The sequence below is a fragment of the Thamnophis sirtalis genome, unplaced genomic scaffold (genome assembly GCF_051295495.1).
Source record: "Thamnophis sirtalis isolate CommonGarterSnake01/CBP01778 unplaced genomic scaffold, rThaSir2_p1.2 scaffold_3, whole genome shotgun sequence".
Classification (NCBI taxonomy): Eukaryota; Metazoa; Chordata; class Lepidosauria; order Squamata; family Natricidae; genus Thamnophis; species Thamnophis sirtalis.
Genome location: NW_028261383.1, coordinates 132,034,718 through 132,051,725, shown reverse-complemented (window position 1 = coordinate 132,051,725; position 17,008 = coordinate 132,034,718). Strand labels below are relative to the sequence as shown.

Below are 17,008 nucleotides of genomic sequence, written 5' to 3'. Positions count from 1 at the left end.
AGCAGAGAACCAGCTCTCCTGGTGCCGAAAAAGGAAAGCACAAGCTTCAAATGATTAAAATGGTGTGAGAGCAGTGTACCGGCTCTCCTGGTGCCCAAAATAAACCGCTGCGACTTTTGAAGTGCCTAAAAATGGTGCAAGAGCAGTATACCGGCTCTCCAAGCGCTGAAAAGAAAAAAATGTGGCTTTGGGAAGCTAGCCCGGGTGATCGGGTACTATCTCCGGGCTGCTGAGTTCCTTGGCCCTAAAGAAAAACTAAAAACTTTCTTTTAAAATCTATTTGGTGGTGGCGGTTCTAACTGGTGGGCCGGGGGAAACTAGTGCATTCACCTGCAGCCAAGGAAAGTATTTGAAAGACCTGAAGCCAAAGGTTTTGAACTGAGAACAAATTAATATAAAATAATAAAAACTGGAGAATATAAGCTATGGATAACATTTGTTTAGACTGAGCTGGAGAAAAATTATTTGCAGCTCTCAAGGCTGGACTTAGTTAAAAAAGTGAGCTCTGTCAAGCAGAGGTGGCGTGGTCCTTTTTACCTCAGTCTCTGGGAAAACGGACAAAGTTAACCCATGCTTGGATTCTCCAAGCACAGGGGAATGTATTTTCCTTCCATATGATTTTTTTCTTCTACTTGCTGAGATAGATACTGCTCTTACAATAGGGATAATTCCCAGTCCATGGAAATGCAGGCTTATACAGCTAGTCCTTGATTTGCAATGTTTTGTTTAGTGACCATTTGAAGTTACAAAGGCACTGAGAAAAACCTGACATGATCGTTTTCCACACTTATGACAGTTGCAGCATCCCTATGGTCATGTGTTCAAAATTCAGATGCTTGGCAACTGACTCATATTTATGAAGCCCGGTATCCCAGGATCTTAACCTTTTGCGACTTTCTGGCAAGCAAAGTCAATTGGGAAGCCAGATTCACTTAACAACCATGTTACTAATTTAACAACTTCAAAGATTCACTTAACAATTGTAGCAAAAAGGTTGTACAATGGGGTCTTCACTTAACAAATTCACTTAACAATGTCTTGCTTAGCAACATAAATTTTGGGCTCAATTGTGGTCGTAATTTGAGAACTACTTGTACACAGGAACATGGTTCATGGGCAGGATTTCATCTAACTTTTCTATACTGTATCTATAAACTAAAGACTAAACAGCAATCCTTAGTCCTAGGTAAACCTAAGCAAAGACACTGTTCCTGTTACTCCAAGTTAACCAATCTTCATTTATAAAAGCAGAATGACCTTGAATAGCTGTTAGAAATGGACTGAGAACACACATTATGTGAATGTAAGTTCCTATTCGTAATAAGAGTGAGAATCAACTTCTGGAACAAAAAACAGTATGCGACAAGGGCCATCCATGCTCAACGGGAAATATTAAAAAACTCAATCAGCAGAATAAATCAGCAGTTTAGTATATATTATCTATAAATAGAGGTAATATATACTAAAAAAAAACCTAATTTAATGAACGGAAAAAGAAGGATAAAGGTTTTGATGTATTTTGGGCTGTACGCAGAAGTATGAGGAACGCTCAGCTACAATCTTGAGGTGCTCTTGCAAGGCAACATACTGCTCTTTGTGTCCTGCCTGCTAAAATGTATAGATGTCTAACCTGTGACATGCAGAGCCATTTCTGAGGGCATGCGAGGCATGGCCCTATCAACTCAAGCATGCATGTGCACACTGACAAGCTGATTTTTGGCCTTGATTATTGGCCGTTTTTCACCCTCCGGCGGCTTCCCTGAAGCCTCCGGAGGGCAAAAAACTCCCAATGAGCAAACCAGACGTTCGGGAATGGACTTCCGGTTTGCACATTGGGCTGTTTTTTGCCCTCCCTTGAGGGAAGCCTCCTGAAGGCGAAAAACTGCCCAATGCGCAAACCAGAAGTTCATTCCTGAAGTTCCGGTTTCCATGTTGGGCCGTTTTTCGCCCTCCCCAGGCTCCTAGAAAGCCTCTGGAGCCCAGGAATGGCCAAAAACCTACCAGGCCTACCAGAAGTCGGAAAACAGGCTGTTTCCAGCCTCTGGAGGGCCTCCGGGGGGGTGGGGGGTGTTTTCACTCTCCCCAGACTCCAAAAAAGCAATGGATGCATGCACGGGGCAGCCAAGGGGTCACACGTGCATGCGCGGGGGTCATGGCATGGGGGGAATTAAATTATGGGGGTGGGCACACAAGTGATAGCACGCACGCATGCTTTTGGCACCCGAGGCAAAAAAGGTTCACTATCACTAGTATAGACAATGCACTTATCAGCCGACTTGGAAGGAGAGGATGGCATATGTCTGGAAGTTACATTGCTTTAATCTGTGACTAACTGAAGCATAACAACCATTGCTACTTACTGAAAGATTAGACAGATATTACATAAATTACCTGGTATTACAAAAAAAATTACCTGGTATGCTGAATCAATAGCCTCAAGGGCACAACTTTCAAATACTTGCAAAATCACAGGATTGAATTTTTGAATTTCTTCATAGTGACTACAGTAGATTTTAATTTGTTCGATTGGTCCTTCCTAATTAGAAAACATCAAAGCAAAGCATAATTTGGTATTACAAAATATTTATAGTCTCCAAAGTGGAGACATAGAAAAGAAGAATTTGTGATTATGGCAATAAGACCTAAACATAATAAATATTTTTTTTCAAAATATATAAAATGTTGTTCTTGTTCAGGATGGAAATAGAACATAGGGCACCATGTACTATTATTTTTTGCAATAGTCTTCCTACAATAATTGGGCATTTATAGTCACTTAATATATTCATTTTTTAAACGGCATACTTGAGAGAATCTCAGAGGGTTACAATCACATACACACACAAAATGTCCATCATACAATTAATATTATACAATAATTAAGCAGTTCTCAAACATTAAGCCACAAATAAAATTATTTTTTAAAAGAAATAAAATAGATGGTAACATCTTTAAATCTCATCCTCTTAACAATTTAATGTTTAATAATTCCTTAAAGCCTAGAAGAGCTGAGGTGGCACAGGGGTTAAATGCAGCACTGCAGGCTACTTCAGCTGACTGCAGTTCGGCTGTTCAAATCTCACCGGCTCAGGGTTGACTCAGCCTTCCATCCTTCCGAGGTGGGTAAAATGAGGACCCGGATTGTTGTTGGGGGCAATATGCTGACTCTGTAAACCGCTTAGAGAGGGCTGAAAGCCCTATGAAGCGGTATATGTCTAGCTGCTATTGCTATTGCTATAGAAGGTATGAACTGACTGGGTTTCAAGGGGGCAAGGAGGTGCTGCATTTGCATTTGTCTACATTTGTAGACCTCCATTGCCTAAGCTCATGGAAAGGGAGAGGAAATTACCATATAAGTATAAGACGCATAGTATAAGATTTTGAAGAGGCAAATTTTAGAAAGTTTTTGCACTCTGCAGGCCTCCCAAAAACTGCCCGTTTTTCACACAAAAAAGGGGTCAAAAAGGGGCATGCCTAACCTTTAGGAGGCTTATAGAGTGCTCCTCGGGGCTGGGGGGCACAAATGAACAAAAGCCGGCCCATTTCTCACTCATTTCTGCCCTCCCCAACCCCCAGGAGCACTCTGGAAGCCTCCTAAAAGCTATGCATGGCCATTTTTGCAAAGGGGGTGGGGTTTCGGGAGGCCAAAAATGCTGTATTCAGTGTATAAGATGCACCCAGATTTTCACCCTCTTTTTTGAGGGAAAAGGGTGTGTCTTACACTCCAAAAAATACGGTAGTTGTTTGGAAGAAATGCCATGCTTGTTTATGTCAGCTGCTTCATTCGAACTGAAACCAGATGTTCTGCATAGACAAGTCACCAACTATCTGCTCAGATATGAAACTGAGATCTAAACTTGCCACTTATATGTGTTGTACCAGAGGCTATTTGCGACATGTACATGATTGCCACAGAGACCATGAACTTCTGAGCCTATTTCAACCAATCCAGAGAGTATGGAGATTGAAGTCGCTAAAACTCCGGAGATTCCCCGCAGCACTGTTTTGAGTTGCAAGGCATTTTCCCCTCTCAGCACTGTTGAAGGGAGGCTTTTCCCCCCCTCTCAGCATTTTTTTGAGAAGTCTCCCTTTGCAGAACAGCACTGGGGAGGGGGAAAATCCTCCCTTTGCAAAACAGCACTGAGAGGAGGAAAGGGGAGGCTTTCCCCCCTCTCACCACTGTTTTGGGATGGGAGGCTTTTTCCCCCTCCCCAGTACTGTTTTGGGATGGGAGGCTTTCCCTCACCGCTGCACTGTTCCCCCCAAAAGGGGGGATGTTGCAGGCCATTCTGCAGGGTGAGTGGGGGTGGTGGTTGCGCACACATGCGTGTGGGGTAAAGGGAGCATGTGTGTGGGGATTGTCACAGGTGGATGTGCAGGGGGTGGGGCGTGTGTGAGGAGCATTGCATTACGGGTGTGGGCACGCGACTGTGCGTGACAGCGCCTATGCGCGTGTGCTTTCAGCACCCAAGGAAAGAAAGGTTAGCCATCACTGTTCTAGTGCATCAACCATCATGACAGATGTCCTCTGTGAACTCCTTGATTTGTTCTCAGAGTGGTATTGGAGACTTCCCATGATCTGGGAAGGCACAGGCTGCAGAAAGTGAGGAGAAAGGTATGCGTGTGCCTCTCTCGCCTGCAGGGGAAACCCAAAAATCAGCTGGTCAGCAGGAGGCCCGTGTGCTGGGCAACGGCTTGCATGCCTGCAGAGAGGACTCCGCATGCCACCCGTGGCACATGTGCCAGAGGTTCATCATCATGGCAGTAGAAAGATACTCAAGTTGTCCCCTCAACCAATTTTACGTAGAGGTATTTATATCCCATTATCTCTGGTACAGTGCCCTTAGCAACAGGCAAAATCTCTCCAAGATTTGATATCCTTTATCCTGCTGGGGAAGAACCTGAAACCCAGGAATGCAGCACTCTCATCAGATCTCAATAAAGCATACCAAAAATGCATTTTCTTCCCAAAACACGTCTTAGACAAGAAAGAGTGTAATAAGAGATTTGGTTGAGGTAATTTAGAGACTCTTACAGACATATTAACTATTAAAGAGCCCAGTAATGCCTGAGAATTATAGTCATCAGACATCTGGAGGAAACCAGGTTAAGAAAGATGGATTGTAGAAGCAAAGCCAACTACTGATTTGAATTGTGTAGTTGTGCCAAGACATACTTTAACCATTTATTGCTGAACAGATTGAGCAACAACCTGTACAACCACACATCAGCTCAAAACAAATGGTAAGTTTATATTACTGTAGTGATTCATTCTTGTCCCAAACCGTATTTTGTTGATGCTAGAAACTCCAAGCGGTTTTGCCAGATATGATAGTGATCAGACTAACTTGGTTTAATGACAATAAATGAAGACACATGTCACAAAACTATTATATAAAAGCTTTCCATACACTTCAAATAGGTTATGCCCATCTACATCTCAATTAATTAGTAAAAGCAAATTAATATCTCGTTCATATAACACTATATATCTACATACCTGTTTAATTCTCATTTTCAAAATTGAAATCAAAGATTCTTTCCAATATTCCGAAGTACTGCTATTAGGAAACTTTATTTTCAAAAAGTGATCCCATGCCTACAAAGAAAACATTATTTTACATTTTAAAGCCACAAATGAAAAAATGTTTAAAGCAGAAGTAGGAATGAGAGTATTTATTTCGCTCAAATGGAAACATGTAAGTTTAATGCTAGAATACTTCATCATCTATTAGAAAAGAATACATGCTTTTTAAGGTATGAATCATCAGTTAGCTATAATAAAAGGAGAAACAATTGGAAACCTAAACCTAAAGATGTAATGTTAGGTTAAATTCCATCTTCAAACCTGAAGGAAACTACAATTTGAGATCCTATTATGACTTCAGGGAAGTAATTATGAAAACAATGTTCATAATTTCTAGGATAAATTAGATTAGTTTTCAACTTTGGTCTCGTCTTTTCTGTGCCCTCTAATTTTTCTGAGGTAACACTCTGCAGACTTGTAAAGAACAGAGAAAAGTATTGCAACTGGTGGGTGACAGATGCCTCTCTGATAGGCTAGAATCTAGCCGCTAGATGTTCAACAGAGATGCTGAATCACTTCACAATGTACACTGCAAAAATTCATGCATTAAATGCATGTTTAATTATGCATCTTTTCAGTAAGGATTGCTGATATAAAAATGACTAGGAAAAGAAAATTAGAACTACTGTTAAAATAAAAAGAAAGCTGTAAATCACAATGTTCTATATAAAATGTAGATATAGTGCAATTCCAAAACACAAACCTCAAGTTCCTTTTTCGAAGAAAACACAATTCGTCCTTTTTCCAGCAGAGATTTTGGAAGAGAATTATAAAACCAATTGCTAGTAGTTTTATAAACACTGTTGAATACTGTGGCAAACTCAGAAACCTGTCATATGAAAAGGAAAATATAATTTGTTGAATGAGAAGGGAAACCCGTTTCTTGAATGAGCACAAGTAACATTTTAAGAGAGGAAAATCCACTTAGAGGCAGTTACCCATCTCCACTAATAGCAACAACACCAAACACATTTGTCTATCTCAGGTCCTTGGGAAGGACTTGATGGACACCTAAAAGGCCAAATCAAATCTAAGTATCTGGCTGACTTTGAGATGAACTGTAATAATAAAAGTAGATTTAATATAGGTAGTCTTCAAACTACAACTGTAATGGAGCCTTCCCATTATGGTCATAGAATGGGTCACTCATGTGATTGACCTGATTTTTACAAACTTTTTTGCAGACATCAAAGTCAATAAATTGACTGCTTCAGTCATTAAGTGAACACCATAGATACTAAGCAAACCAATTTTTTACTATGGACCAGTTTTGCCAAACGCCTACAGTAAATGCCAATTTTCAGCAAAATATGATAAAATGTGATTATGTGACCATGGGATGCTGCAGAACAGCCATAAATCATGGATTACTTTTATAGATACCCATTCAAGTTAACTTTGGGTGGCTTACAAAATATAGTACTAAATTAAAATAATTAAAAGCATAAAATAACTCGGACCAAAACAATCTTTAAAATGCAGCCCAATTCAGCACAATGGCACCAACCAACACATTAACACTAAGCCTAGGATCAAAGCCTAGATTTGAAGAGCTTTTTGAAATTTCCGGGGAAAGAGGTTCCTCTATCACAGGTGGGGATGCTGTTCCATAGGATAGGGGCACAAGGGAGAAGGCATACTTCCTAGGTCCCCTATGATTAAGCTTGCCAATGGGACTCTCTACTATTTCAGCTATAATCCTAAAATGCTTGGCAGGGTATCTCAGGCATCACAGAATGATCCACTGTGCAGCCTACTGAGATCTGTGAAATTTGACCATGGAAAGGAAAACCATAATCTCTATGGTTATACAGTATCTTCTGAACATCAAAGCGGGGAATAATACATTATGAATTGAATTGAACTTATTGCATTTATATGCCACCCTATTCCCGGAGGGACTCAGGGCGGCTCACAATTCAAAGGGAGGGAAATACAGACAAGGGGGGGGGAAAGTTAGGTTAGATTCAGTATACCCCTAATCTGTATCAAATCTATGCCAGGTTTGATAATAGTCCAACTGTTATCATCACATTAGGGATGTGAATTTCAAGCCAAATTACTTTGTGAAGTTTAAAATACTTTACAGGAAGTCATCAACCTACAACCACAACTGAGTCCAAAAATTTCTGTTGCTAAATGAGATAGCGGTTAAGTGAATTTTGCCCAATTTCTCTTGCCATAGTTGTTAAGTGAATCATTGCAGTTGTTAAGGTAGTAACACATTGTTAAATGAATCTGGTTTCTTCATTGACTTTGCTTGTCAGAAGATAACAAAAGGTGATCACATGACCCCAGGACACTGCAAACGTCATAAATATGACTCAATGGCCAAGCGTCTGAATTGTGATCACGTGACCCTGAAAATGCTGCAGTGGTGGTTAAGTGTGAAAATTGATCATAAGTCACTGTTTTCAGTGCTGCTGTTAACTTTGAAAAGTCACTAAACAAACTGTTGTAAGTCAAGGACTTTTATCTGCCAGAAGTACTCAAAAACAGTGATGTTTTCATATAACTACATCACCGAAGCTATTTGTTCCAATGAATTCCCCCTAGGTGTGGAATGGATAGGGTCTACTGCTTGACCAGGGGTGGGACTAGAAGACCTCCAAGAACCCTTCCAACTCTGTTATTCTGTTTTTCTAGTCAGTTTCAGGGGGATCAAGAAAGCCTTTTCCACACTTGTCTTAACGAATTATCAAAGGGCAAGAGGGAGAAGCTTACCTCTGATGGTACGAGTGCAAGAATTGTTGAAACAATCTCAACTGCTGTAGCTAATAACTTGTATTGTGATATTTCTTGAATCTGATTGCTGCATATCCCATGAACTTTTAGACAGGCAGAAGCAGAGCATCTCCAATCTTCTTTCTGAATTGTACTGAATTGCAGAAAGTTTATATATTTTTTGCAATCAAGAGACACCACCAATGCACATTAAAAGTATGCGTAACAAAATAGATTCAAGAGTTCAAAATGATATTGCAATGAAAACTAAGCTTACAGGAAGGTAAAATACATCTCTTCATCTTCATAACCAGTCATACACATCCCCATAGTTGATTCTTTGAATTAGGAAGTCTTCTATAGAAGTCATTTTGTGAATATGAACACCATTCATTCATAATTTTCCAAAGGTGTGCCTCACCTGGAACAGTGGCCTACTATCAAAGTTAAGGGGAGCCCTAACAAAATACTGGTAGTCTTGGGATTACTACAGCAATTGGGTCAATTATAATTGAAATAAAAGCAATTGCCATGGATAAGGGATACAAACGTAAAGCATAGCATAAAGTGATTGCATCACTTAGTGACAGTAGTCCTGTATGCCAGCATAACCCTAGGACTGGGTGGGTCATTAAGGAGAAAGAGGCAGGAGCCCCAGATAAGGAGTGCAGCAAATTGGGGAGATGCTGTGGGCAAGCGCTGGGAAGCATGGAAGGACTGGCAAGGACCGTGGGGGAGCTGACAAAGGCAGCATGGAGGGCCAGCAAGGGTATCAGTTGGGCTGGCAAGGATGGGCGCTGGAAAGCAGGGGAAGGTGTCAAGCTCAAGCAATAGAGCCACCTGTGAAAGGTTCAAGTTGGTATTGCATTTTACCTACTGTACAGGAATTTCCCCAGACTGCTTGTCTTCCCTTGGGAAGAGACAGGAATGGTTCCATGGAACTTGGGGGAGGTGGTGTCTGGGTCTCTTGCAGTTGTGCAACAATTCAAGATTAATCCCCTGCCTGATTCCTCCTCCCTGAATGACTCGATATTCCTCAATAGAGAGCCAGCAATGGCAGCAGGCAGATGTCAAAAAATGGGGGCAGGGAGCGGGGTGTCCATGCAATATCATACTCTATAGTGGGATTCCTCTATAGCAGGGGTGTCAAACTCATGTCATAATAGCAGCGTGACGTATCAGGACTTTTTTCCCCTTCGCTAAACTGGGCGTAGCCAGCACGTAACATATCCAGCCCATGGGCTGGGAGTTTGATAGCCCTGCTCTATAGGAAGGAAGAGTGAGGTCATTTTTTTTCCTTTTTCCTTTCCTCAAAATCACTTCCTACTTTGTTCTAATGGTCTCCAATTCTCCTTTTCTAGTAGAAATATCCCAAACATGAAATGCTAATCATGGCACTGTCACACACAAAAATGGCTTACAAATATTAGTAAACAAAACAAATTAATCTTTCTAACTTCTCTTAAAGTGTTTTTATACATTAATGTTTATGATTATTAAAATAGCATGTAATCTTTTATGACTAGCTTGGGGATCATGAGCAATCCATCTGATGGAGCACTTTATCGTGTACAGAGGCATCATATTTCCTTCCGACAGCAAGGGCCACATAGGCCATTTTGCCTTCTAAGGCTAGGCCACAATTGATCAGCAGGTCAGCTTTGCAAATGGTGGCTTCTGAGCATGCTCTCTCTAGAAACTGCACAAACATCAGCTACTTTTCCAATACCCGATTAAATCAAGTATCTCCTCAAATACCTGAGGACCCCAAATCATGGGTTACCATTTTCAGCTCGACAAAACAAAGCTACATAAGTGATTCACTAACAATTTTTCTATTGTTTACTTCAGTGAGGCATGTTCTAAATTAATGCTTAAAAAAAAGTACATGCACATTTTACTTACATATTTTTTTCTGACAGGATGTGCAACAATTTTTTTAACAGCTTTTCTACATCCTAAAACAGAGAAAAAAGATCCAATTAAAAAGAATCAATATTTTAGACAAACATCTCCCAGTCAACCGACTTTGTACAGTTTATTGCCTAAAGTGATTGGTTGGTGTGTGTGTGTATGGTTTTGTGCGCTTGTGTGTGTTGTCGTGCATCTGAATACCTCCATTTGTAAGAAGTACATCCTGTCCTAGAGAAGACTTGGACAATTAATGGATCTAAACATAAATACTGCACATTTATAAACGTTGGATAAATCAAGAATTTTAGTTGTAAAACACCGACAAAAAAAATATTTGGCTTACCCGTGGAAGGGCTTATCTGCAAGTATATGTAGTAATGAGACTTTCCTCTGCTCTCATTTACCTGCGAGTAATTCTCCATTAGCTACCTAAACTTAATCTATGTAACCACTTGCATCTTCCTTCTGAAACCCATGCACTCATTTTGCCAGAGAATGGAGCTTACAACGCACTATTATCTACCAATGGGCAAGAGGAGAAACTAGTGCTCCTAACATACCACCTCTTTCTGAGAGAAAGATGTAGAGAGGGCATTTCTCTGTACAGAATGGTGGCAATGGAGGTTGCAACAATTGGGATTATAGAGGAAAGACTTAGGGAACCCTCTTGAGAGAGTCACAGATGACCAGCTACCACAACTCTGCTCATCATTCTGCAAGCATGCACTAGGGAAAGCAGCAATGGAAACAAAATGTTTCCATTGAGAACCTCAACAAATATGATTTTTCCCCTTCTTTTCTCTTGGTTGGAAAGTTTATTTGAAAGTGGATACAGGTAGTCTTCAGCTTCGAACCATTCATTTTGTGACAGTTCAAAGTTACAATGGCACTGAAAGAAAGGGACTTTTAATCATTTTTCACACTTATGACTGTAGCATCAGCCCCATAGCACCGTGATCAAAATTCAGAGACTTGGCAACTGACTGGTATCTAGGACAGATAAAACAGCAAACTTAAAGAGTTTCTCTTACTGGGTTATTCACCGCCTAGTGTCACTTGTTTGAGATGGGGGGGTTTCTAAAAATTGGATGGATGGATGAATATTTGGAAGTGGCTCAGGCAGATACCCCCTTAATTCATTGAAGCATCAGAGGGGAAAAGTACAGCACAGTCAAACTTCCAAGATTCTGCTTTTATACCAATTAAGGTAGTTTTAGCCTTCCTGGAGCTGAATGCTTCGTCTGTTCTGCCTAGTGGGGTAATAACCCTCAAGAAATATTGGGAACCACCATGTTTCAAAAAGAGAATTCTGTGCTGTGTATCTCCTTAAGGGTACAGGGTATCTTATTATCAGCTCATGATGCTTACCTACTTTTGCCTGCGACTGCCAAATCTGACTGATTACTACCCAAGTGAATGACTATTCCTTCCACTGGGGAGGAAGGATCCACATAAATGAAATTCTATGACATATGCCAGGACATGCAGTACTACCCTGATAAGAATAAAGCCCCTTGCAACCTACTGTTAATATGGGGCCCTTCCAGATGTGAGTGATGCATACAGGTAGTCCTCAGGTTACAACTACAATTGAGCCCAAAATTTATATTGTTAAAACATTTGTTAAGTGAGTTTGCCCCATTTTATGCCTCTTCTTGCCACAGTTGTGAAGGGAATCATTCAGAAGTTAATAACATGGCTGTTAAGTGAATTTGGCTTCCCCATTGATTGTCAGACGGCCACAAAAGGAGATCACGTGACCCCCAGGACACTGCAAGGGTCATAAATATGAATTAGATGATAAGCATCTGAATTTTGATCAGGTGACCATTAGGATGCTGCAACGGTGTGAAAAATGGTTGTAAGTCACTTTTTTCAGTTCTGTTGTAACTTTGAATGGTCACTAAATGAATTGTTGTAAGTCAAGGACTACCTGTATTGTGAGCCCAAGATATCAAAGGCAAACTGTATGTTTTGATCGAGGTTGGTTATTCTACCCTGAAGCCAAAAGTAGCAATTTGGTATGTCAAATTGACACCAGATCTTTAAGTCAGGTCTTAATGGACCAATTTACTAGAATAGGTTAGACAAATCAAGTTCTCATACTTGCTGGTGCATACTTCACATAAGGAGTAATGACAAACTTATGGGCCGAATGTAAGATGAGCCTCTGATATTTGTCCCTTGCCATCATCAGACAAAGATAATTAAAACTGTTAATTAGAAATCAGAACAAACCTGATAGTTTTTAAGGTCAATTCTCAAGCTGTTCAGTCTATGAAAGGTTCCCACAAGACAGTCGAATGGATCAGCATAAGGTTCAGAGATAAAATCCACCAGATGATATAGTGGTAACAAGCTGAACCAGGATCTGAATAATGTTCGGTTTCCTTTTAGCAAATGCTTCTTTTCCATTACTATATTCCTTTTCAACATAAAAAAAGCATGACAGTTACATAGAAATTTGAATAAAAACAGGGCACAATGTATATTCTCTGAGTATGTTTTGTAAGAGCTTCAATTTCAAAATTATACAGAATGTGAGGAACTGTGAATCCAGAAATTAAGAAATTTCAAATTGGTTTACATATTGCAGTTGCTGTTATCTAAAAGAACTGGGTTTATTGACTGCGAAGGTATTTATCTATTTATATTTCATACTTCTTAACTGCCCATCTCCTTCAGAGAGTTGCTCTGGGCAGTGTGCAATTTAATCAATAAAATTAAACAATTAAAAACTGAATAATTTAGGGGGAAGGAGGAGCCACGTTGTGATGTTACAACATGCAGTCTCGATACTCTGAGACCGCCGTTTACACTTTTGCCGCTGGAGGGCCATTGAGACCTAAACCATCCCATAGAGATGGTGATCAGGAAGACAAAGCCTTGCTGGTCTCAGGGATATCGCAAAATCCCTGATCAACCCAAAGGAAGTGCTTCAAGCCAGCAGTAAACAGGCAGCCCCTACGCTGATGAAATCAGGACGCTCCGGAAGGAAGGAAGTGAAAAGAGAAAGTGAGTCCTTCTGGTGAGGTATTTTTTTTATTTTGCTAAAGACTGCCCAAAGAAATGTTTCTTTAAAGCCAAATTAGATCCTTATCACTGTGGAAAGTTTTTTTTCTTTGTAACTATTTTTTGTGGATTGAAATGCTCATAATGTTCTTCATCTCTCCTCTTAAAGTGAATGGATTGATTTTTTTTCTTCTGCTTCTTGTTGCTTTATTTTTTGACTTCTAGATTAAAACATTCCTTTTTATTTTAACAATTCTTCCTACTACTTGTTATTAAATCACACTAAAAGAAATCTAAAGAACTTTGTTTCCTATAGAAGGTGAAAATTAACTGCCACTCAGAGATCAGCAGCTGGGGGTTTTGAAACAACGTATCTCTCTTCTTATTTGACTTCACTAACTTTGCAGCTGAAGGGTTTGCAACTTGTTTACAGAAGCTGATAAAGAACCAAGGGCACGAACTATTTTCACAGGTGCCTCTGAGAATTATTTTGACAGGGAAAAAAAGGAAGGAAGGAAGGAAGGAAGGAAGGAAGGAAGGAAGGAAGGGAGAGAGAGAGAGAGAGAGAGAAGGAAGGAAGGAAGGAAGGAAGGAAGGAAGGAAGGAAGGAAGGAAGGAAGGAAGGAAGGAAGGAAGGGGAAAACAGAAACCTTCCCCTTTGAAGAGTATAAAAGAACTTGTGTTCAAGTCAATTTAAAATAAAAGTAAGAGAGGCCTGGAAGACTAGAGTGGCAGTCGCTATTAGTTTTTTTTCTTCTCTATCTTCTGTTTTGGAAACATGGATCAATACTTAGATGAGGAAACCTTAAAATTCCAAAATATCTTGGCTGGAATTCAAAATCTATTGGAAGGATATGAGAGAATTGAGAAGAAGTTGGAAAGACTAGTCTTCCTCACAGCAAAAGATGATGGGGTTGGAGCCCCAAAAATTAAAGGGGAGAATGAAGATATAGAAGATAAAGTTAAGACAACAGATGAATTTATTAATGGAGCAAATGTGGGTGAAAATGGAAAGAAGGGAATATGGAAAAGGGAATTCGACGAATTGGAGCTCTACCCCAGATTCCAGGACAAAGAAAAAAAATACTAATGATGATAGACATAAGAAGAGAATTTTTTTCAGAAGCAAGATTGACAACCAAAGACAAGTTAACTTTAGTAGCAACTGGTGGGCAACGAGATTATTTGAGAAACCCTTCAACCAACAAAGTGCGGAGAGAAGCCTATAAAAACCCTATAAAGGAGATAAAAAGAAGACTGACTCCACAATTGGCAAGAGAGATAAGACGGTTTTGTTGACAATGAAAGTTGATAATAAAAAATTAGTTTTTTATTATTGGTGATTAATAAGTAGGAATTTTGTAACTCTTAGATTGTTTTAGATTGTTTTTAAATGTTTACTCGCTAACAATTAATTAACCAAAATAATAATAATGAAATGATAATGGATACAGCGTAATGATATATACATGTATTGGCAATTTAGTAAAAGAAATTTGGATATAAATTGTAAATTGTGACTTGGGAAAAAGACCTATACATTTTATTAACAAATTTTCATTTAGATCTTGTTATAAAGGTGTAAGGTTTTTGGTGGGGGGCTGATGAGAGGAGATGGGGCATAAATAGTAAATGATTTTTAGCCAATTATAATAACAACAAGGAAATGTTAATGGATATTGTTTAACAAAATATACATGCTATGGTATTGGCAAGAGTAACTTGGATATAAATCCTAAACAGTGAGTTTAAAGTGTGGAGAGAAGTCTATAAAAACCTTATAATGGAGATAAAAAGAAGACTTACACCACAATTGGCAAAAGAGAGAAGATTTTTTGTTACTGGAAAGATATATGTTGATAATGAAAGTTGATAATAAAAAAGTCAGTTGATTTTGGTAACTAATAAGTAGGAATTCTGTAACTCTTGGATTGTTTTAGATTGTTATCAAATGTTTATTCACTAACAATTAATTAACTATAATAACAATAAGGAAATGATAATGGATATAGCCTAATGATATATACATGTATGGTTATCTAGCAAAAAAATGGATATAAATTGCAAATTGTGACTTGGGAAAAAGACCTATAAAATTTTATTAAGAATTTTTTATTTAGATATTGTTATAAAGGCGTGCCGTTTTTTCTTTTGGGGGGGACTCTGATGAGAGGAGATGGGACATAAATAGTAAACCATTTTTAGCCAAGGAATAACAAGGAAATGTTAATGGCCATTATTTAACAATATATATATGCTATGGTATTGGCAAAAGTAACTTGGACATAAATTTTAATCAGTGAGTTGGAAAAAAGGGGGGGAAAGGCTTAAAAACTTTATTAATTGACTTTTACTTAAAAGATGTCATAAAGGTGTAATGTTATTGGAGGATTTTTTGAAATAGCTAATGAATGCCATTATGTGGTTGTGTCTTTAAATATGAATGATTTGAGGTAAAAGCATGTTCAAATAATTGTAGTCAAATGAGAATTGTGGTACATTGATAGTAAGATATACAAAGATTTTTGACTTAAAGTCAAATCTAATATGAACTATAAGTAATGACTGTGGAAGAAATGCATGAAAGTTATCTGTAACCAATTGACACACTTTTTACAAGATGTAATGAAGGATGATTCTTTTTTTGTGCTTTTGTTCAATTAAAATAAAATAAAAATTCAAAAAAATCCTGAATAATTTAGGATTAAAATGTTAAAATGATAACATGACCTTATAAAATTTCAAAAGATGAAGAATGCCAAGATAGGAGATTAGTAGCTATTGGTACAGGCTGGGAGGGGGATTTCTTATGGGTTCAACCAGTCCCATGGTTATGTAGGTTCCTGTGTCCCCCACGCAAGACTACATAGTCAAATTTTGACCCCTTTGCAGAAGGCCAAGAGATTGGGGGCCTTCCTCACCTCTGAGGGCAAGCAATGACAATGCAAATAACATAAAATTATCATAAAACAATGACATAATACAAAATTTCATAAAATACTTCCTGTGGTCAGCTCTTGATAATTGATTGTGTTATATACTTCAATATGGGCTACTTTAAAGGCAAGTAATATCTCCCTGAATTTTAAAGACTTTAAAGTACATTAGAAGCTCTGCCATGGTTGAAAGCAATTGAGCAATATGGTACAGCAAACTGATACCCAATGCAGCTCACAAAGCAAAGGTGTTACATGCAGCCTTCTTGGGCCCCTAAAATTGCCCAGATGGCCGTGTTCTGCACCAGATGAAGCTTCTGGATACTTTTCAGGAGTAGCCCCATGTACAGCATATTGCAATAGTCCAGTTATATTACTTGTTTAATATTGATCATCAGAATAAAGTGTCAGGCCTGCAGCCATCTTTTCTTTTGGATCTTTATCCTGCTACACTTTCTATTATTCTACTATGCATTTTCTATTGTGGGAAAATGGGAGGAGAGATTGTATGGATATGTAGCCATAACAAAATTCTTTCTAGAAAGCCAAGGTCATCCTTTGTCTTTGCACCTCGGCACCTACCTGGAACTGGATGGGTGGAAGCTGCCAACAAGGCAGTGGAAGATTGGACCATGTGATGGACTTGTGGGTGTGGGGGTAAGATCTTGAACTTTCAACTGGGGGGGGACTGGGAAGTTTTCAGATTCAGGTTTTCCCAAATGTGCTCTCTTAATAAATTGGAACTTTGAGGAGTGATTTACCTCAGACTCTGATTTAATTTTGGATGCTATTTAGAACCCTGACATAAAGTACCAAAATATGACCCAACCTAAAT

At 39.0% G+C, this 17,008-nt stretch overlaps 1 protein-coding gene across 1 annotated transcript in view; it reads right to left on the bottom strand.

Moving 5' to 3' along the window:
- Positions 1 to 17,008, bottom strand: part of RNF213 (ring finger protein 213) — a 137,624-nt gene that overhangs the window by 93,652 nt on the left and 26,964 nt on the right. The window contains exons 12-17 of the mRNA XM_087710140.1: positions 12,464 to 12,650; positions 10,217 to 10,269; positions 8,312 to 8,465; positions 6,291 to 6,416; positions 5,501 to 5,599; positions 2,414 to 2,536 (exon numbers count right to left, since the gene is read on the bottom strand). Coding sequence (XP_087566266.1) covers positions 2,414 to 2,536; positions 5,501 to 5,599; positions 6,291 to 6,416; positions 8,312 to 8,465; positions 10,217 to 10,269; positions 12,464 to 12,650 — 742 coding nt within the window. The remainder of the gene's footprint in view (positions 1 to 2,413; positions 2,537 to 5,500; positions 5,600 to 6,290; positions 6,417 to 8,311; positions 8,466 to 10,216; positions 10,270 to 12,463; positions 12,651 to 17,008) is intronic.